The sequence below is a fragment of the Lactuca virosa genome, chromosome 3 (assembly GCF_052849685.1).
Source record: "Lactuca virosa cultivar CGN04683 chromosome 3, Lactuca_virosa_CGN04683_v6, whole genome shotgun sequence".
Taxonomy (NCBI): Eukaryota; Viridiplantae; Streptophyta; class Magnoliopsida; order Asterales; family Asteraceae; genus Lactuca; species Lactuca virosa.
Genome location: NC_136428.1, coordinates 424,582,605 through 424,605,079, shown reverse-complemented (window position 1 = coordinate 424,605,079; position 22,475 = coordinate 424,582,605). Strand labels below are relative to the sequence as shown.

General features: G+C 32.7%; 2 protein-coding genes and 1 non-coding gene across 6 annotated transcripts; 2 read left to right on the top strand and 1 right to left on the bottom strand.

Annotated features, from left to right (window-relative positions):
• The first annotated feature begins 4,359 nt into the window (after window positions 1-4,359).
• On the top strand, window positions 4,360-8,352 carry LOC145167840 (ARID/BRIGHT AND ELM2 DNA-binding domain-containing protein). 3 transcript variants are annotated; one of them, XM_079087099.1, is made up of 3 exons: window positions 4,360-4,504; window positions 5,145-5,784; window positions 7,352-8,352. In XM_079087099.1, the coding sequence occupies exons 2-3, from the start codon at window positions 5,194-5,196 to the stop codon at window positions 8,168-8,170; spliced, it is 1,410 nt and encodes a 469-aa protein (XP_078943225.1). In that variant the 5' UTR covers window positions 4,360-4,504; window positions 5,145-5,193; the 3' UTR covers window positions 8,171-8,352. The 3 variants fall into 3 exon arrangements, with proteins under 3 accessions (XP_078943225.1, XP_078943224.1, XP_078943223.1); XM_079087098.1 differs by having other exon boundaries at window positions 5,009-5,784; XM_079087097.1 differs by lacking the exon at window positions 4,360-4,504 and having other exon boundaries at window positions 4,528-5,784.
• A 7,179-nt stretch (window positions 8,353-15,531) lies between these two features.
• On the bottom strand, window positions 15,532-15,620 carry TRNAY-GUA (transfer RNA tyrosine (anticodon GUA)). The gene is given in 2 exon segments: window positions 15,532-15,567; window positions 15,584-15,620. It is a non-coding gene; the product is annotated as a tRNA-Tyr (tRNA).
• Window positions 15,621-18,593: 2,973 nt separating this feature from the next.
• On the top strand, window positions 18,594-21,499 carry ATI2 (mesoderm induction early response protein). 2 transcript variants are annotated; one of them, XM_079087094.1, is made up of 3 exons: window positions 18,594-18,729; window positions 19,507-20,292; window positions 21,095-21,499. In XM_079087094.1, exons 2-3 carry the CDS (start codon window positions 19,525-19,527, stop codon window positions 21,197-21,199), a joined length of 873 nt encoding a protein of 290 aa, XP_078943220.1. In that variant the 5' UTR covers window positions 18,594-18,729; window positions 19,507-19,524; the 3' UTR covers window positions 21,200-21,499. The 2 variants fall into 2 exon arrangements, with proteins under 2 accessions (XP_078943220.1, XP_078943221.1); XM_079087095.1 differs by having other exon boundaries at window positions 18,639-18,729; window positions 19,525-20,292.
• The last annotated feature ends 976 nt before the right edge of the window (window positions 21,500-22,475 follow it).

Here is a 22,475-nt window from a genome sequence, read left to right as displayed (position 1 = left end):
GACCTTCAATTCTCGTTTAGGTTGTGTCGGCTAAAAATCACTCGATCTAAAATTCGAGTTTTTAGTTGTCTACTGTTAGGCTGAAACTTAGAAAAATCATAACTTCCTCATACGAAGTCAGATTTTGGCGTTCTTTTTATCAAAATTCTCGGTTTTAACAAATACTACAACTTTCATTTAGATCACCAAGGCTAAAAAGTAGTTTATCAAAAACTCACTTTTTACGTCATTCGACGCCGTGCCGGTTTGTCGCGGATCTTCGATTGGTCATAACTTCTTCGTTATAACTCGAATTTCGATGAGGTCTTCGCCTAAATGTTTCTAACGAGATTCTTTACAACTTTCAATAATAAAATTTTACTTATTTCAAATTTTATATTTTCGTTAAATTTCAATATAATGTTTGGAATCTCATAAGACTTCCAAAACATTTTGGATGATTCTAAACATAGTTTTACTTCATTTCTAGTAAAAACTATCCGTTAGAACTCAATACTCATAATTATATAATATTTCATAATATTATTCACTTTTAAAATTACATAACACGATAACTGAACGTGTATGTTACATTGGACCCATAGTATGTTGACATTCCAACCTAATGGTTGAGGGCCGAGGGTATTCCAACCCGATGGTTGATTGGACCCATAGTATGTTGGTATTCCAACCCGATGGTTGATTGGACCCATAGTATGCTATTTTGTATATGTGCTATTGTTTGTGTGTTGGTACTTTGGGGGAACTCACTAGGCTTCGTGCTTACAGTTTTGGTTTATGGTTTCAGGTACTTCAGTAGATCGTGGCAAGGTGAAGACGTGATCGTACACATCCTCGTGTTTTGGGGACTTATGATTTATGGGATACTCTGATAACGAAATGTTTTGAAAACTATGTTGTAAATGACTCTGATTTTGAATAATATTTCTGGACACAATGGTTTTGTAAACACTTTTTAGAGAAATGGTTGTTTTGAAAAGTTTAAATTTTATTGAAATTTTATGGATGTTACAATTATACCTTAAATACGGACGTTACAACAATGTATATACTACAATATGTAACTGATGTATTAAAAACGAAATCGTAACAGTCAATTTAAAGAGCATAATTAATTGAGAAATCAAAATTGAAAATCATGATTAATAACTTTTAATTTTGTTTTGTAATTGTTAACTAAAAAGGAAAATAATTGCAAAATGTCCTTGAACTTTTCTGGTCGATCGGTGGTGCATTTGTACCTCTGTTTGCGCGCGTAAGAGAGTGCGTTGATTCTATAAGTCTTACAAATGCTAGTCTTTATAGTTATAAACTCATTTTCTTTTCATACTCCCACCAATGTGGGATGAGTTAAAAACCACTTAACCCATTTATTAATCTCTTCCAACTGCCCTATTTTGACGAATAATTTCTCATTCATTTTTAATATGTTTTGAATGTGTAATATATCAAAACGAATGTATCACGGAAGATAATACAAATATATACTCATTAGTCCGTTTTGATTATATTTAGAATCTGAAATTCATGTTCAAAAATGAGAAAAAAAACCATTTTTAGAAGTTAGTAAAATTAGTTTTTCAAGAAATAGTAGAGAAGATGATAATTGATATGGTACATGGTTGAATCATATTCTTAATTATTTACATTAGTTATTCTTTGACAGCGGCTATTTACCAATTATGAATAACCATCTAGTAACTATTAAGTTATATTTTTTAAGGTGATTGATACAATTAAAATCTAGTAACAATTAAGTTATATTCTTTTAAGGCGATTGATACAATTAAAACACATTAGATATTCAACTAAATGGGTTAAAAAAAGAAGAACCTAAAATTTGTTTTAGGTAGGTGCGTACTTTTTGTGTTTTACTTTAAATGTTTTTTTTATAGGGGCGGTCGTGAGGATGTAAATATCCTCAAATGTCCAGGACGAGTCAGAGAAAAATAGCCTTTATCGCTATGAAGTTTTTTATTTATAAAAAATACTATTAGGTCGTGTACATTTGTCTACTTTGCCACTCCTCACGCCCCCATGCTTTTTGGTGGAATGACTTAATAGTCTTTTTATACCTAACTTTCATGGTAATTTAATTATATATGATGCAAAATATCCTATCAAGCAAGAAGAAGGAAAGAGTAAGTATAATGATCAATCATAACCATGTAAATTATATTGATCTAGAATGTTATCTTTAATTTATATATATATATATAATAATAATAATAATAATAATAACTAGAAAAGATTCACCGGCGTTGCCGGGTCGGAAGGTATTGCTTTGTAAAGTAAAGTAACATGTTGGTTGTTTTTTGTCCGTTAATGTGAGGGTAATTTGGTCTTTTCAGGTAGTAGGGACTGAATTTGTCACCATGGGTAAACCATATGGACCATTTATGTAATTTTGGCGGTGGTGGTGATGGCAAATGGTGGGTGAGTTTATGGTATTGGGTGGATATTTTCTAATAAATAAAACATTAATTTAAAACCAAAAAGAGAATGTTAAATCTGGTAAACCACAGGGACCAATCGTGTAATTTTGTCTAACAATAATAATAATAATGATGAGGGACCATTTCTGCCAAAAGACTAAATACTAATAATATGTAATAAAATGCGAGGGTCATGAAAAATTCAAACCAAAGTGAAAGGGTTGTTTGTGAACAAAAGCATAAAGATGAAGGGTCAATGTTGTAAGTTGGAGGACCAAAATTGACAAAAAAGGTGTCACTTTACTGTTAAAATCTTTCATAACTTTAATATATAATAATAATAATAATAATAATAATAATAATAATAATAATAAAATTTATATATTAATATTAATTATGCGGTGTGCTGCGGTTTGAACCGCGATTTTATAACTATAAACCACAAACCATACCGCATAATGCGGTTTACAAAAATTATGAACCTCAAACTGCACCGCAAATGTTCAAAACCACATTATGCGGTGCGGGCAATTTGTATGATTTTTTGCATACATCTAGTTCATAAAGTCAATTTGTTCATACATTTGCAACCTCATCGCATGTAAACGAGAGGAAGAGGTATATTATGGTTCACATTTATGAGTCTTACAACACTTAGAAGTCTATGGGTGTGTTCGACAAAACTATCTGGTAGCGTGTAGCTTGTAGTGGGTAGTTTGTAGCTTGTAATGTTTTGTTAAACACTACATGAAGTAGCATTTAGATTTGAAACTTTCTGTTTAAACTAAATGCTAGAAGCTTGCGGTGTCAAACGAGATTTTCTGTTCAAAAAGTAGCGTTTTGTCAAACACTAGAAGCTAGAAACTCTCAAACGCTCCATGTCGAACATACCATATGTAAAACCATTTTCTTTTCACTTTCCCATATATATGTGATGACTTAAAAGACATTTAGTCGCTTAATCAATGTCTTACTTTGGTAATTAGTTTCTCATTCATTTAAAGTTTGTTTTGGACTTTAAATGGCAGAACAAAGATGCCACAAAAGAGAATATAAATGTATAACATTTTTTTATTTTTAGAATGTATAAAGCCGGTAATATTGTTGAAAAAAATGGGAAAAATCCTATTTTTGGGAAATGGCCAAACCTACTTTTATTTAACACATTTAACACCGTCATCATCAAACAAAACCAACAAATTAGCAAAATAGATCGTTGCAGCTATCCTATAACATATGTCCTAGGAGCATACTATAACGATCAAGTTAGATCATATCATCAGATAGATGGAGTAGAGTTGGTTCTCCCAAATAAGAGAAAGATCTCTAATAAATGAAAAGAATATTGTTTGGGTGGAAAAAATGATAACTAGTAATGTGTGAACACCTTGTCTAATTATAAGTAAGAGGTATATATTGCTCTCAACATCAAAAGATGAAGCTAGATATGGATATTTCATCATCATTAACATAATAAATCTATGTTTTAACCACAAACATAATTTATAAGGTACTAATAGATTACGAAAAATCATGTTAATTATAACAAAGACAATAATTTTATACGTCTTGTTAAGTTTGAAAATTGTTATTTTGACAAGGGACATACCATCTCATGAACTTATGATTACAGTTATAATTCTTTTTGGAAAAATCAATGATCAATAACAGTTTATAAAACAAACGATGTTATTTGATAGATCAAATCCGAAAAATAAAAAGATAGCCTAATAATTTGCTTTTAAGTATTTTATAAGTTTTATAACCTTTGTTTCCACTTGCCAATTATGTTTTTGCCAAATACTCAAAGTGAATATACCAAAATACCCTTCCTCTTTTTGAAACAAAGAAGATGATTAGATTCATCATCTCCACTATAAATAAACATTCTTTGTTGCCCAATACTTGAAAAAAAAAAAAGCCCTAGTTTTAATTTTCCCATCACATCTCTTCTTCACCCCTCTTTCAATCTTCCCCTTAAAAGCCCCTTTTCAATAAATAAAACCCAAAGGGGCTAAAGAGAAGGAAAGACACAAAGACGAGGCCCCTTTACGCAGCACAAAAAACTGGTAATGTTTCTCCCCTTTGAAAATTCGTGACAAAATTCTTTGAATTTTTTCTTTTTTTCGTATCTTCTTCTGTTCAAAAAACTTGAAATGTCTCTTCCACCCTCCCCTCTAGCCCTCTCTCTCTTCCCACCTGCGTTTCTTGAGAGAGAGAAAGGGCGGGGAGTTCAAAATCGTCTAAATTTTTTTCCTCCCTCGTTTCATCTCAAGCCCTAAAAACCAGATTTAAAACCCTTAGATTGTTAATTTGAACTTATTTGGGTGACTCTTTGTTTTGTTTTTCACTTCATTTTTCTTTTTGTAGAATTTTGTTTAGTTCATGCAATCCTGTTTGATTTCTATACGATCTATTATACGCTTTGTTTAGATTTGTAAATGAACTCATCTGGGTAACTCCTTATTATTTTTTTTGTAGAATTTTGTTTTGCTTCTCGTAATCCTGTTATATGTCAAACGATCTATTATTATCATGTCTGTTTAGGGTTTGAAAAACTTGAATAATGGCAGGGTGGTCAAAGCTAGCAGATGGGTGTGCATTAGATTGTTTTAGAACCCTAGAAGAGATTCACAAAATTGGGGTTTCTATAAAATGTGGTGAATTCGATACTAAGTTCACTAAATCATTCAATCAAATTGTTTCTAGGTTCTCAAAAGAGATCTGTCAAAATAATTGTTTCACACCCTTTCCCCCAATGCTTGGAGATGGTAAACCTATTGATTTGTTGACGCTTTATTTGTGTGTGAGAGAAAAAGGTGGATACGAGAGTGTTTCCAGATATGGGATTTGGGATTTGGTAGCAAAAGAAATCGGGTTCAATTCGAATGATTCTGCATACTTGAAGGTGGTTTACTTAAAGTATCTTGAGTCATTGGAACAATGGTTTTGTAAAATTGTTAAAGATAAAGATTCAGTGAAGAATTCAGATATGAATTTTGATCCTCGGAAATTCTTTTTGGATGTTGAGATGAAAGATTACAACGAGTTTGTTGATACAAATGTGAAGAAAGAATCAGAAGTTATAGATTTGGAGAATATTGTTGAAAGATTTGATGTTGAAGAAAATGAGTCAAGTAAAAAGAGGAAAAGAGAAAGATATTTGCCATTGTTGGATTGGGTGAAACGAGTGGCAAAAGACCCTTGTGACCCTGCAATTGGGATTATACCTGAAAGGAATAAATGGAAGGCTTATGGAGGTGAACATGTTTGGAAGCAGGTTTTATCAGCTCGTGAAGCAAGACTTTTGCAACTTGATCTTGATTCCAAGGCTAAAGTTATATGGCAGGTATTTTTCGATTTAATTTTAATATTTTCTTGTTTTTGATATATATCAATTTTGCTATTTGAATTTATGACACTTTAGTGTTTAATAAGGCAATTTACAGAGACACCATTATTCTGGTTTAACAACTTATACTTTATTTTTATCCAATCAAAACCATATTAAGATTTTTTACATTTTCCAATTTAACCATTTTGAGTTGATATTATGTAATAATAGGTCATAATGGTTAATTTGGAAAATGTATGAATTTTTATGGTTTGATTGGAAAAATAAAGTATCAGTGGTTAAGCAGAAAATACAATGGTTTTCTTTTTCCTGTAAACTGTCCTTTAAAGATTATATGATTAGCAATTTCTAAATTGGGAAAAAAGAAAAAGTATAGGTGGAATAAATAATCTGTAGTAGGTAAAAGTGTAAAACCTTGTTTTAAAGTCTCATTAAAATGGAACAAAAATGACCTCTTAAATTGGGTTTAAGGTGGAATAAATGATCTGTTTGCCTTTTTCCACAATTACAAATTTATGAAGGGTGTTTGGTTGTGTTCTTTGGAAGTGATTTTATGATATTGACTATGTCTAAATGCAAAAAAATAACAATGTATTTAAATTAAGATAATGTTTTGAATTTTATTAAATTGTTAAGAATAAGTTTTTTGTCATTGCTTTTATTATTCTTTTAATCATTTTGTATAAAGCAGGGGTGCTTTTATCTATCTTTGTCAATTGACATTGATCATGACTAGAAGCGACATAATAGATTGGCGTCTTCATTTTGTTTGATTTATATAAATAATTAATGTATCTAATATAATCAAAATATTTATATCATTAAAATAAAAATTATGTATTTAATTACATGGTTCATTTGTTAAATATAATGTACTTATGTATGTAGATAGTGTAATGCAAAACTGTAGTCGGTGAAAATAATTTTGGAAATTAGGCTTTAAATATAATATACTTATTTTATGCATTAATTACTAGGTTTTTAAAATTTGACTAACGTCTTTTTGATACAGTAGTCTATATATTTTATTATTATCAGACAATGATAACAAAAAGAAATTATTCATGTATAATTAATTTTGAATTACGAATTGTAATTTTTCAATTATGTGTTGTATATTATTATATGTATTGTGTTATAAATTATTAAAATAGCATTACTGTTCTAAATAAGTTTGAAACATAAAAATAAAATATAACATATATCATAAATTAATATCAGCTTAATTTATATTATAATATTACAAGTTTTAAACATTACAAAGTAGATTTTAACACCCAATTCGGTGTGAATGACTAGTATACACATGTGTACATACATACATACATACATACAATAGTTTTGCAAATTTACATTTATCTCAAAATCAAATATCCTACAACTTGTTTGCTTCAAATTCTAGTTATTGCAACCCTAAATGATTTACAAAGAAAACCACTATATTTTTTGCAAATTTTCACTATAATTCGTTTTTGTTAAACACACATCCAAACATCCACATGGTTTAACAAAAGTATTTGACGTCTGTAAAATTCCTAAAATGCCCTTGTATCTTTTGCAGAAAAAAAATCATATGCATCCGGCAATGTACGAAGACCGAACAGAAAAGTCAACATCAAGATTCAGTCAAAGGCTCATTACAGCTAAAGAAACCCAATCAATCCACCCTTCAAGAAAACCCCCAACACAAGATTCCCCCGAGTCATCTTCGGGCAGCCCGAGTGACCGTGACCGAGATGAAGAACATTCGTTCTACGGTTGCAACTTAAGGCGAAAACGCACCCCATTGGGCCGGTCATTTCAAGCCAAACTGCCCGAACTGCCCGAACCCGATTACTCACCCGACCCTAAATGGCTAGGCACCCAAATTTGGCCCTTACAAAAAGGCGAAACAAGAAGTAGTTTACTTGAGCTTGACCGAATCGGAAAGGGCAGGCAAGATTCATGTGGCTGCCAGTTTCAAGGCTCGCTAGAATGCGTAAAGTTTCATATTTCCGAAAAAAGAAACCGAGGCAAACTTGAACTCGGGTCCGCTTTCTATAAATGGAAATTTAATGAGATGGGTGAAAATGTCGCGATAAGTTGGACACGAGATGAAGAAAAGAAGTTTGAGGAGATAATAAAATCAACTCCGTCTTCTACGGGCAGGAGTTTTTGGGATGAATTAAGGCGCAATTTTAAGAACAAAAGTATGCGGGCTATGGTGAGCTACTATTTCAACGTGTATCTTTTGAGGCGTAGGGCCCACCAGAATCGATCGGATCCAAACAATATAGATAGTGATGATGATGAGTTTGAGAAAATTGAGAATGAAGCAAACAAGAATGATACGGGTTCGATCTTGTGTTCCCCAAAGAAGGTGCATTTAAATGCTAGATGATGTTTTCTTAAATGTGTTTAGTGTAAGTTTGTTGGTTTTTTTTTGGCATGAATCTATGTGTTTTTTGTTATAGAGATTTTGACTCAATTGAAAAGGGAAGAAAGAGGGTTTAAGTGTTTGAACTTTTATGGTTATTAATGTACATGGAAAGAGGTATTTGTGGTTTTGATGTTTTTGGTTAATTTGGTTTTTCACAAGTCTTTAGTTTATTTTGATGTATCTACATGAAGGTTTATGTTGCACCTAGGAACATATATGATATGCGTCTACTAGTTCTAATCTTCTTATTGGTATGTACAATTGGATATGTTTATAAAGGATAAGTACCAAATATCTGACTTCAAATCCTGTATAGTGGTTACATGTGTTTGAATTGCTTCGTATCATTTATGACCTCATTTCGGAATTGTCTCTAGGCTATATGATATTTGTTTGGATTTTATCAAGGTTGTTAGAAATATGAGTTTTAAAACTTGATTTAAGATAGCCAGAAAATATATGAATCTTAAAAGTTGTTCTTAGACAATCGATTTTTTGGATTTGGATAGTAAACCTTGAAAATTTAGGATTCATATCAAATGAGTCCACTTTTATAATGGTCATACATGGTTAATCATGGTATTTGTGCTATGTATTTTCATTGTGGTAAGTGACTAATTGTTATATGAAGATTGTTGTTGCATGTTAGTTATTGTGTTTGTCTGTAGATTTAATTGTTAGGTAAAAAAGTGAAGAGTAGTTGCTAATTTGACTTGTCAAAGTGGTAATAAGGTCCAACAATTATTCTAAATTGTGTCATGATAGTGCCCAAATAATACGTATTAATTTCGTTGTCGTAAATTAGGATATTGTTTTTGGATTATCTCAAATGTGATTTTATGTTATCCAAAACATTGTGGTTGAAATTACATATTTTCGAAATCATTTTATACATGATGATTGTGTTGGATTTGGTATGAACTAATGAAAGAAACAAGAAATTTACAGTACAGTTGATTATAAAGGAACATTAGATGGTTTAAAAGAAATTTAAAGTACGGGTGGGATCAAATACACCCTACACTGTGAAACATTTTTATCTTCTATTGCAAAATAACCAATAAAAGTGCGTGTAGTGTCCGTGTTTCTGGCTAAGCATTACTATGATGATGTAATAGTTAGGGTCAACAATTGTAACCTATTTTGAAGTAATAAAGAAGAATTATTTGAGTATTATATGATTTATATGATTTTATGTGCATTATACTTATTTATAACGACATAATAAAATAGTAATAAAAATAAGCATCAAAAATAAACTAATAGATAGACCCAATATCTATGAAGAAAGTTGAAGTAGTCGTAACAAGGATTTCGAGGATATAAGAAACGCTGAAATCCGACTTATAACGAAGAAGTTATGACATGTCGAAGTTTTGCGGCAAAACCGACACGGTACCGGGAATCGTAAAAAGTGAATTTACGATAAAATACTTTTTAGCCTTAGCGATCTAAATTAAAGTTGTAGTACTCGTAAATACCAACGCGTGGATATAAAGAACATCGAGAATAGAGCTCATATGTTAAAGATATGGACGAAACTTAATGTCTACTCTTCGAGCGCGATAAATTTGATACAGTTATGTAAATCTAAGATAGAATGAGAATTAGCCAACCGGGTCTAAATGAAGTTGTAGTACTCGTAAATACCAACGCGTGGATATAAAGAACGTAGAAAACGGAGCTCATACGCGGAAGATACGGACGAAACTTAGGGCATACTCTATGATCAAACCCCTATAAATAAATGATGAATTCTTTATATTTTCTTACACCATTCCTCTAAACTATCTCTAGAATCCTTCTTTCTTTCTTGTTAAATTTCTCTTAGTTTTAGGGTGCGATAGAGAAACTCCGAGTCGTCAAAAAGCCGACGAAAGAAGTTTTTAGAGTCGGAGTTCTGCCTGCGTAATTTCCCGATTTTCGTTAAAAACTCGGTAAGTTAAGCTACACTATTCTGTTTTCAGTATAACTTATATTTATAGTCATAAGTCGTTATTATGAACCTATAAACGACATATGTACTAAGTATTATAGAATATAAAGTGTTATTATAATATCTTTTAGCTACTCGTGGTACGGAGAATCTGGTTTGAAAGGTTGCATAGGGTTGTTGGATTTTAGAAGTGATATAATGCCAAAATGGTCCTGTCCTCCGGTGTTTCATGTCTGGCCCCTGTCTGTACATAGTGGTTGAAAAGTATTGTTTAACACTTATAAAATAATAACGCTCGTAAATAGTCGCGATAAATATTAGACTAAAATCTAGTGGTAATAATACCAGGTTTTGTCGAAGGAAAACAAATTATTAGAAGCGAAGCGCTACCCGAGTTGGGAATCATCACTTTAACAAGTGAGTGCATAGTTACTTTCATCTTACACATAGATATGAAGTATTTAATATAAATTACGTGCTATGTGTGCATATTATTTGTGTTCCTGATATCTATGTTGGATGAACGATTTATACATGTTTTAAATGATTTAAACTGTATATGTATTTTATATCTACGAATATGTTGGGTAGAACATAGGTAGATGAAATAGTTGATGTGTGATGGAATAAAATGATGAGAGACCTCGATGTTTACGATGATCCAGTCGGCAAGCGGAGTTTAGATGATGATCACGGACTATTCTAGACAGTCTAGTGGAACGCTAGCAGACTCGCAACATGTAGGTGTTTGTGAACGATGTGTTCACCGGTATAATCCATCCCCCCTCATGGTTGCCTTGCAGACATATATTGTTGAGGAATCCCCTTAGCAGTAGTGTCCATCCCGATGAAAATCCTTAGACTAGGTCCCTTGAATTAGATGCTTTAGGGACATAAATTGAGGATAACGGGAATGAGTAATTGGGTTAATTGATTTGATGAAACTAATAAACTTAATTATAGTGGGTTGAAAACCCTATGTGCTCACCAGGCTCCCAAGCCTGACTGGCTCAGTTTCTTGTATTACAAGTAGTGGCACAAGAGCATAGATGTGATGATCGGATGAGAGTTTATGGATTATAGGTAAGTAGATATAAATAAATGTTGTAAGGCCTATGTTGTTTCGGTTTATGCTTTTGATCTGTATTGACAATGACATCCCGAGGTTTTAATATAATGAAATACATTTCTTCGGAAAATCTTTGATAAAATCTTTATCATATTTTTGGGAACAAATTCCACAACACTTTCTTTAAAAAGTTACTCTGATTTTTATATAAAGCATAAACAAAATCGGTATTTTCTGGCCGTGAAAATGGGGATGTCACAGTATGAAACCTGCAAGTTTTCGAAGTTATTTATTTTTTTTGAAAAAAACTTGCTTTTTACAACAAAAAGACTTGCTAAAATATGCTATGAATTTTCATGAATTAACGAGTCTCATTTAACGAGAATTGTGGTTTTTTCATAATAGATGGTAAGTGGAGTGGTTTTGGGGTAATATATGAGCTTTAAAAGTGAAACTATAACATCCTGTTTTGAGAAGTTCTTATTCCAAGATTTTGGACAATAAATGGATCAAGTAAAGGCCTTGGGCTTCAAAGGAATAGGTTTTAGACCCTATTGGATGTTGATAATATTGATTATGTGATCCAAGCCCTTGGTTTGTGTTTTGGAATCAAAGGGTAAATTGAGAAAAATGATGTTTCGGGCTTCTTTCATGAATTAAGGATTTTAGTTAGGTATGTTTTAAGTCAAAAGTAATTAGACAGAATTGTGGAGCTCTTCAATACCTTTTTGTGCATATAAAGAACGCCAAAAATAGAGTTGAAACAAAGAAGTTATGACTGTTTGAAGTTGAAGTGGAAATTGGGGTTTTATCCTACATAGGGTGTAGGAAAGTTAGGCAGGGCGTAGCCGCTACGCAGGGCGCAACTTGCTAAGTGTGGATCGCGTTTCTAATGTGTTATGCATGACGTAACTTAGGTTACGCAGGGCGTAATTGTTGGATTAGTGTCTAAGCCCGTAACTATATTTGGTATGTGCTTGACCCGGTTGTGCATGGTCCTTTTGGGTTGCCTTCACCAAAGCAACTTGACTGGATGAATAATAGAGAAAGAGGTTATTATGGTTTATTAATATATTATAAGAATAATATATTAAAAGAGAAATCATATTTATTTAATTAACATTGGTCAAGAATTAGTTTTGTGGTCAAAAGAGGTTAATTGAATTAAAGGGGACTGAACTTGTAATTATGTGATAGTTGCAAAGTTGGGTAAGGAAACCCTAGAGTATAGGGTGGACGAATTCTAAGGATAAGGCCTTAGGAATTCATCCAAGGGGGTTCTAGAATTATCCATGGGCTGCTTGGTGGCTAAGTAACCAGATAAGGATAATCACTGAAACCCTAATTCCCACACCTATATAAAGACCCCTTGGGCATGAGATTTCGGCTACACTGAAACCCTAGGAGTCTTGGAGCCGATTTTTCCCTCTCCCCTCTCTCTCTTGCTTCATCCAATTGCTTTTGGTGTTCGTGATTCATTAGAGGCACATCATTTGGGGTGATAAGGTTCTCAAAGCTTCAAGATCTACAATCAACAATCAAGGTATTCATCTAACTAGTTTATTTGATATTCAATTAGTTTTGTTGTATGCTAGATTAGGGTTTACAAGCTTTGGATAAATTTGCATGTACAATAGAGAAACCTAGATCCAAAGCTTTAGGGTTTTGCATGTGCACATAAGATGTTCTTTTGCTCAAAACCCATCAGTGGTATCAGAGCCTTGCTTGGTTTCTATTGTATTTGATGCTTGGTATGTTTTTCCATTGCTTAAAATCGTTTTTCATGCAATCTGCATGACAGACTCGTCGAGCTGTAACATCCCGTTTAAATGGAGTAATTAGATAATAAATCAGGAATCCCGAGAAGTAATTATTATGATTTCTGAAGATGGGGTTTTTGTTTCTCTTCCTTGCTCGCCCCTATCTGATAATATGAAATTAGTTGTCACTTGTAGATTTCTGGCCCTAATTATAGTCTAACTAAAATGCATTCAGAAGAAAATCAAAATGAAAACTTCAATAGAACAGAGGTGTGCTTATTTTGTTATTGATGTCTTCCAAACATAAATAAAGCTTAGCTAAAGCCAAAGGTAAGGCCTGAGCATAGTTCCACCAGCTGTAAATTAAGAAAATAAATATTAATAAAGCTTTGAAACCTTCAATTGAGTTGTTCACCCATAAAAACCTTTTTATAGTGTTTTGCACCCAAACACTAGTTGAATTGTACTTACATGGTACTGGTTAAGAAGATGGATCAGCTTTCTGACAAGACTTCAAACGAAAGTAATGCGAAAACTGAGTCACCAACCATAATCATTAACAATTCCTCATCGTCTCTTCTTCAATCGACCCTAACATTCTTTACATGACACGACTCGTGAGATTCAGTTTTTGCATTTGAGGCATGATTTTAATAATATGTGTATAGATTTACTGACCTGAGAGTGAAGGTTCTCTGATTTATCCATCAGAAGTTCAATCTTTTCTCCACGATGAAGAACCTACAGATTAAAAATGATACAAACACTAATAATCATAATAATAATGATGATGATACAATACATCAAAAAGGGGTAATGTGTTCCATTATCTGATAAAACAACTAATAAGTTTTACCTTCTCAATGTTCTCCATCATCACATCCTTGACCTCTGAAACCTAGGCTTTCACCGTTGCAAGGTTGTTGATATCTTCTGAATGGTCTACACAATACTGCGTCTGTTACTTCAGATTGGGAGCGGAGACAATGATGTGTGAGTATATTTTAGATTATTAGTTGTACAAGAGGGATATTAGAGATTAGAGAATGAAAGCAAAATGGAATATTACCCGAATTCTTTGTTAAGACTGTTACCAACAGTTGTAGCAACTTTCCCACCTCCATATTTCTTAGTGAAATCCTCCTTTGGTCGCTCAAGAAAAGTCACAGGAACCTGTCTAGCAACAAATTCAACCGCGACAAAACAATATGCTACATAATTCAATCACATGTTAAACATAGAGTTAGTCAACGTGTGTAGAGAAAACTGACTGAATCAAGTTTGTGGGTATTACGGAGCCGTTCACCTTAACACTCGAAATTAACCGGTGTGGTGGAGTCGGTGTTTTCTGCTTCCCCTTTGTTCCTGAGGCAAGTAAAGTCATTGATTTGATTTCGTGGAGATAATAACATGGTTCAAGATTAGGGTCTGACATGAAGGGGGAGTCGGCATAGACCTTTGAGATATAGCTTTATCTTTTCAAGAACTCAAATTACAGAATATAAGAGAAGATAAATTAGGTATAGCTACCTTAAAGTAGAAACCTTCAATTGGGAATTCTTCTAATCTTCTGGTCTCGATGCTTGCAGTTGTGTAATACCAGCTTGCAATAAAAAACAACAAAGTAACTAAATTTTGAAAAGGACACAAATACACATATATAAACACCTACATATAAGAGACGAACACACAGATACACATACCTACACACAGAGATACATAACAAATGGTCAGCAATTGAAGTTCTTGTAAGATTGTGCGAAGTTGGTGGACATGTTGCACAGAGAACAGATGTTCAGCAATTGAAAAAACCCCGAAACAAAGAGGGGTTTTTTGGGTGTCGGAGTTGCAGAGAACACATGTTTATAATTACGATGAATAGGTTGAATCGAAGGAAATAAGGTAGATGGTTGACGATCGGAGAGAGAAGCGGTGGACATCATATGTAGACTGCAAAATCAAAAAAAGAAAAGAAAATAAGGGTCGGTATATCTTCATCTGCATCAATTGGAATTCGATCGTCTTCGTCGCGTCGAGGATCTCACAGGCTTGGTTGGATGAATTTCGGAACTTGAAAGAAAACACGGATGTCGAAATTGAGATATATGAAAGAAATACGTGGTCGGAGGTAACTTGGGACTGGTCGCCGACTGCTGCTCCTTTATCATTCGTCGATCACCAGCAACAGCTCGAACGTCAGTCACCGAGGGAGAGAGACGATGTGGGAAAGAATTGAGAAAATGAAGCCTCTAGCTTACGACTATCAAAGAAGCAAAGAAGAATATAAAGAAAACAGAAACGAACCGCATTGGAGGAGAAAGGCAGCAACCGACCTAGACGAGAAGAAGATAATCACGAAGCAAAGCAGAAGTTCCAGCGAGGAAAAGAAGATAATCACCAGTAAAATCGGAAGTTCTAGTGGCCAAAATAAGAAAGGAGAATACTTCCGTGTGCAAATAAGAAAGAGAGGAAAAGTTGTTGTTCCTCAAGTTTTTAGCAATTAATAATATATATAAATGACTTTTTTTATTTAAAAGAGGAAAAAAAAAAAAAAAGATCCCACCTGCCGGATTCGAACCAGCGACCTAAGGATTTCAGCAATCTACAAACTACAGTCCTCCGCTCTACCAACTGAGCTAAGGTCGGTTTTGTTATTTAATTTAGTTTATAAAATATATAGAACCAATATGTTACTTTATAAATGAGCAAAATTAAAGTTATCTTCTACTACCTATGTAATTGGTCTAAAGTAGGTCTGTAATCAAGCATGAATTCAATACGATGATTTTAACGAGCTTTTATCATGTAGGCCCGAGTTTGATTCCCCGATTCGAGAGATCAAAACCGTTTTTAATTTGAGAGCTAAATAAAGTTTAATTCGAATGATTTCGAACAATTGGATAAATGCAAGACTCTTTTGCAACCTAATTACGTGTATATTAAAACTTACTTACTTATTAGATATGACTTCAAAACTTTGATAAGAATACGACTATACGAGTCCCTGTAATTAGCTCAACTTCAATTCTTTATATGTTTCAAGCTTGACTATATCTTTAAAATAACCTCTCTTTTTTTATTTTTTCATAAAATGCTTGATAAATAATAACACAAAAAATAATACCATAGTCATTCAACATTGTATTATTGTACTCGTGCTCTATGAAGCATCTCATACTTGTACTCTACTACATCTCATACTTGTACTCTACCAATGACACAAAAATGCAAAAAGCAACGCGTCACAGTAAATACTTTCTCTCCAAACACACGCAAACCCACTCATCTTATCCGTACAGCAACTGCATTAGATATTATATTGACGATAAATCAACAAAAATAGTCCTTCGACTTTCTATATCTTGCAAACTTTTTTTTTTGTGTATATTACATTTACAGTCCCTCAACCAAACTGAGTTAACGTTTTTGTCTATGTGCCTGACAATGTTGAACCAATTTGGTTAAGCATGCTTGTGATAAATATATATATGTGTGTGGTTTTAAGTCAAAGTGACTTCAAGAAGGATAAAGCATTAAAGTGTATATAAGAAATTTTTAAAAAACATATTTTCAGAATCAACGTTTAATAATCCACTTATAAATTTATAGTTAAGAGGGTGTTTGACAAAGCTTAAAAAATAAACTTTTTTGACTTATTACCGATTCTACATTGGTATAAGTTAAAAAAAATGTTTGGGTAAAAGCTTTTTAAAAAAACAGCTTATAGCTGTTTGAAATCACCAATAAATCATTTTTTAATAAGTCACTTATCTATTACTTATCAAAAACTTATTATTTCACCATTTAAAGAAAATTGACAAATATACCTATTAACCTATACCTAAATCGACACAAAATCATACGCTATAAGTTAATAAGTTTATAATGTTTTGACACCGAATAAGCTTAGCCAAATATTTTTTTTAAAAATTCCGTTTTGATACCTATATAAGTTAATAAACTATAAGTTAAAAAGTTAAAAGCTATTTTAAATAAGCTTTGCCAAACACCCTCCAAATAAAATACTTTATAACACTTATTAAAAGTCAAATTTTCTTTTAAGTAATCATGTCAGTTTATACTTTATAATATACTCTAAAAATTTTGTTATCTAGCAATAGCAACATATTTGTTCGTCAAATTCAATTATTTTAACTCTTAATATCATAAATAAAACTAGTTTTGTAGCACATCTAAACACCCTCTACATTTCCTATTCCTACTACAAGACCTCGTAACCCGTCATTTACTTTGTCCTCCACTTTCTTTATGTAATCATAGCCATGCAAATGTCTCCAGAGACAAGACTTAATATTTTGTAATGTTTTATTTTTAATAGAGGAACTAAACTTAGATTCAACTCGATTATGTGGTTACAAAATCCGATTTTGACTATCTATGTTTTTTATATTCCCCCCCCCCCCCCCCCCCTATTTTGAGCTTCTTGTTAGTCTAATATAAATTATTTGTTCAAAAAACATATTTTACCATACTTTTGGAATGACCAGAGATGCTTTGATTATTGTATGATGCTTATTGCATTTTCATAACTATTAAGTTGTTCAGTAAATGTTTTTGTTAAACTTTTTACCATCGAATAGTTTAAGACAATCATGACTTATTTTGAGTTTTTTAGAGATCATTAATGTTTAAAATTTAGTTAGAGAAAGACAAAGATAACTGCTACTATAACTGGATTGGAATCTTTACAACTATCCATAAAGCATATTTAAAGGGAGATGTAAAAGTTGTTCATTTGGAAATATGGTCCACAAAACTACTATTGTCAATAGACACTCATTTGGAAATATGGTCCACAAAACTATTATTGTCATTTGGCAAGTTTTTCATCTCCCAACAAAATATGATATTATGATCTAACTTTATCAAGAGTAGATTTAGGGTGTGTGTGAGTTGGTTGTATTTGATAATTATTGTTAAATATAAGAAATAACAATGTATTTTTGATGATTTGTTTATTATAATGTTATATTTTTTTTATTATGCAACTGAAATTTGAAAATTTTAACAAATTCTAGTTATATTATCTAAGCATAATGCAATTTTCATTGACATAACTTCATAGATCTTTGAAACTATAATGTAATGAGAAAAAAACACAATAGACCAACAATACAAAGAAGAAGAGATAAGATTGATATCACAATGAAGAACAAATAGAATTTATATTTGTTTATCTTATTTACAACTTATTTTGAAAAATGATTATCATTATTTTATGGATCTCACTTACATATTATGCAACATATATACATATGCATTTTTTTAAGTATGATCTACTTGTTGTTATTATAAATGAAGACAAACTTATAAAATAAAAGAACATATAACGAAAAAATATATATAAAGAAATTCTTAACAAGAATTGTTTAACAATGAATGGGAAAAACGAAAAGGTTTAACAATTTGTAATCTAGCGACTGTAACATTCAAAATAAATAACTGAAGGGACAGATTTTGCATCTTAGTGTACAGCCTAGGGACTACATTTGTAATTCACTCTATTATTGAATCTCCGCTATACGACGTTAGTAACCGACGATCGCCGGTAAACGGATTCTCTTATCTTCTTGACATTACCGGCTATACCCGGTTTCACTTTATCTCTTTACCCCTTACCATCGTGTACAACTTATATATTGTCACGAAAAACGCATTTTCAATCATATCGCCGGTACCGGAGTTACTCCCCCACCGTCTCCGATCTCTCAGTCGGAAACTTGCTCTCTCTATTGTAAGTACATCTGCACCTCTGCTCACGACGATCTGATCATTATGTAGTTAATAAGTTAGTTTTTCATCGATCGGCTTTGCTATCTCGAACTTTAATCGTGATCCTAGCGTTTCAATCGTGTGTAAATATGTGATGCGATCTAGGTTTTTGACCTAGTTTGTGGAATATTCGTTTTTTAGAGGGAGGAAGTTCAAAAACTTGGTTAGTTTTGTGTAATTTTTTAGTTTCAGTTGACTCAACTTGTTCGTTCTTCGATGAAGAATTCGTATGTCGGTTATTTTTAATTGATTAGATCTATGTTTGTTCTCCGCCAGAAATCTACTCGCCGATTATTTGACAGTTTATCTCTTAGAATTTTCTTCTTGTTGTGAATGATGAGACAACTGAAATAAGATTGACCTGATAATAAATGCTTACCTAACAGTGTTTCAGATTATCACCATCCGGCCTGTAGGTCCGATGGTGCTCTGGTCCCAACTTAGGGGTGTTGGTAAGCTGTTGTTGTCATATGAGCTGAGAATAGATTTGGAATTTGACCTAATAATAGATTTCTGTCTAATACATGTAGATGTAACCCCATGTACGAAGCTCTTTTATCCCTCAGTCATGTGCAAATATAAAGTTAAAGGATGACCTTGAATTCAATAGACATTGATTTACAGATTATGTGAAGATAGATATATATTGCTGTTTGTTATAATCGATTTATATTTGATGAAGAAAGTGGATTGTTTCATTCGTTTTTACTAACATTGACTACTGGATATACAAAATCAGGATCTTATTTTGTGGTAGATGGCAGATAAAGAGGAAGGGGAGGAAACTGCCCCACGAGGAGCTGATTGGGAAGTCGTATCACTAACAGCATCAACATATGCAGCTGCTCCAAGCCCTGATGTGAAAGTCAAAGACCCTAAAGATGATGAAAAGAGTGAAGTAGTTGACACAGATAAAAGTGGAACTTCAGATGCATTGTTCGTGTCTGGTCATTTTGTCTTCCCGCCAAGTCAGCATGAGAATCTACCACTCGAACGTGAAAAAACAGAGATCGGTGATGGTGATGATGATGATGATGATGGTGATGTTTCAGAATGTATTAAAGAAGAAGGGGAGAAATCATCTGCTAAAGATGAAGACAACTGGAACATAAGTAAATTAACAGAGTCTTATGGGAAAAGATCAGATTTTGAAGATGCCACAACCTTGCCTGGTTTAGAAAAAGAGCAGAGTATTTACAATTCTGCCACGTTTCATTATGAACCAAACATAGATGATGAAGATAGAGTGTTGGTGGATTCTGTTGAATCTTCTGATTCTTCATCAACTTCAGATGTTTTGAATGTTCCTAAACGTATGGAAGATGATGATGGATCTGGGGTTCCATATGCAACATGGTGGAAGAAACAAGCGGTTTCTTTGTACTCTCATGCAAAAGAGGCGAATACTTTTTGGTCCATTTTTATTTCTGCTGCAGTTATGGGGCTTGTGATTATTGGTCATCAATGGCAACAAGAAAGATGGCAAGTTTTGCATCATAAGTGGCATTCTGGGGTGTATGATGAGGTATGCAATTGCTTTTTCTTTCTTACTTTTATTTTTTTGCATCTTATCCTTATGTTTTTAGGTGTAAATTGTGATATGATAATCTGCAATACATAGGAATGTACCTTCATTTATTTGTTTGTTATAGCATCCTACTTCCATTTCTTCCATTTAGAGCATTTTACTTTGAAACATCTAACCTAAATGCATGAAATAGCAATGTACTTTCATTTTTTTGTTTTTAATAAGAAAAAAAAATTGGAAGTACAATGCTATAAATGGATAGATTTTCGAAGTATAGCGCCTCAATAAGAATTTTTTTTTTTGAAAAATGAAAGTATTTTACTTTGATGCTATAATACACAGGTTTATGAAAGTAGATTGCCATTTCTTGCATCTAGGCCTTTGTTTATCATATGCCTTCTCCATTCAACATTCATTTATAGGTTAGGTGTGAGATATTAAATAGAAGTCGATTTTATAATAAGAAAAAGAAAAATGAAAGTGGAGTGTTAAAATGTGGAGGATTTCATAAAGTAGTATACATAATACGAAAAAGTTGCAATGTGAAGAAATGATGCTATAAATATAATACACAAATATATGAAAGTAAATTGTAATTCTTGTCCCATTGACATTTTGTCCTTGTCCAAAGCATGCAATATGCAAGTACACAGTCTGTCATGTCATGTTAGAACAGAATATCATGTTAGTTTGGTTTGACAAAGTCTATTAGAATTTAGAAGTATTAAGATTAAGATTAGAAGGATGTAGTGGTGAAATTAGATGTATAAATAATATTAGATTATTGTTGACATGACAGAAATTCGGGAGGATGTTGGGGCCTTTATCCCGTATTAAAGAATCAATAGTAGGTGGCAACAGGAGAGGATTCTCCATTAGAGGTAGCACCACAAGAGACCACTAAGCTATAGTTAAAACTGGAGGTCAATGATGATGACGAAAAATGGAATGGAAGCAAATTTGGTTTCGGCCGTATAATCTCTATAAGAAAATCCGAAGAAACCAAAACAAGCTACACTTGTTTGTTTATGTCATATTTAATATTTAATTTTTTTTTTTTTTTTTGGTGGGAATCTTGTTAATGATGTGTAAAGATATGATGATAACATTATAATTTTATTATCTCGTGGTTTGGTCTAGTTTGCAGGTTTTGTAAAGGATTTTTCATTTGGATTGTCAGCTATGATATATGTTTTTGTTGCAATTTTGGTCCATAATCGATTTAAAATGACAAATTTACCTTTCATTATTATTTTTATCTGTTATTTTTGTTAATCTGATTTCGCCTGGTTTGTTGGATTGGTTCAAAGCAAAGTAAAATAAAATGAAACAAGGTGGTTTCAACAAATCTCTTGGTTCCTACTTTGTAGGACTGGCAGAAGATTATAATACATCTATAGTCTATTGGTCTTTTTGTTTTATCTTTAAACAAAATTATTTTATTAGTGATCAACTAACTAATTAGATGATCACATACAACCAATCTATGGATTTGTAAGGTCGTTCGGTATATACATAACGAACATCGTCGTGGTCTAGCTGGTTATGAACCATGGCCATGAATACCACTCCGGGTGTCCGTTGTGGTCCGTGTTCGTGGTGATTTGTGGTGCCAACGATGAATTACGACCAATTAAAATGCATTTGCTCCGACTCTGAAGATCAGCCGTTTTGCCTATAGATATCATACATACCAACTTATTTTTTAGATCATTCTTTCTCTTCTTCTATTTACATATACAAATTTGTATTTTTTTAAAATCCAAAAACCATGGATCCCAATCAAAATACCCCATCAAACTATCGAAACCGCAAGCTCAATAACATTTTTGTGTTGGAACAACTCATTGCAAATACCTAGGAATCACCACATGGTAGTTTTGTGAATTTGCTCCAAAGTGATTCTCCTATCCAACAAAGTCAACTTTCAATAACCATATCAAGCTTTCTCACCCTATTAAAAACCTTTTCCACAACAATTTCAAAACTCTTTCGTATACCAACAACCTTTACAACCACAACCTTCACAACTATGTTTTTCACCCCTAATTCACCTGATTTTGTAGCCAAAACACAACCTTGACCACCATCCCAACCAAAAAAAAGAAAGGAAAAAACCCATTAAAACCACTCATACAAATCAAAGTGAAAGAGGGACAAAAGAGAAAGAAGATAAGTTA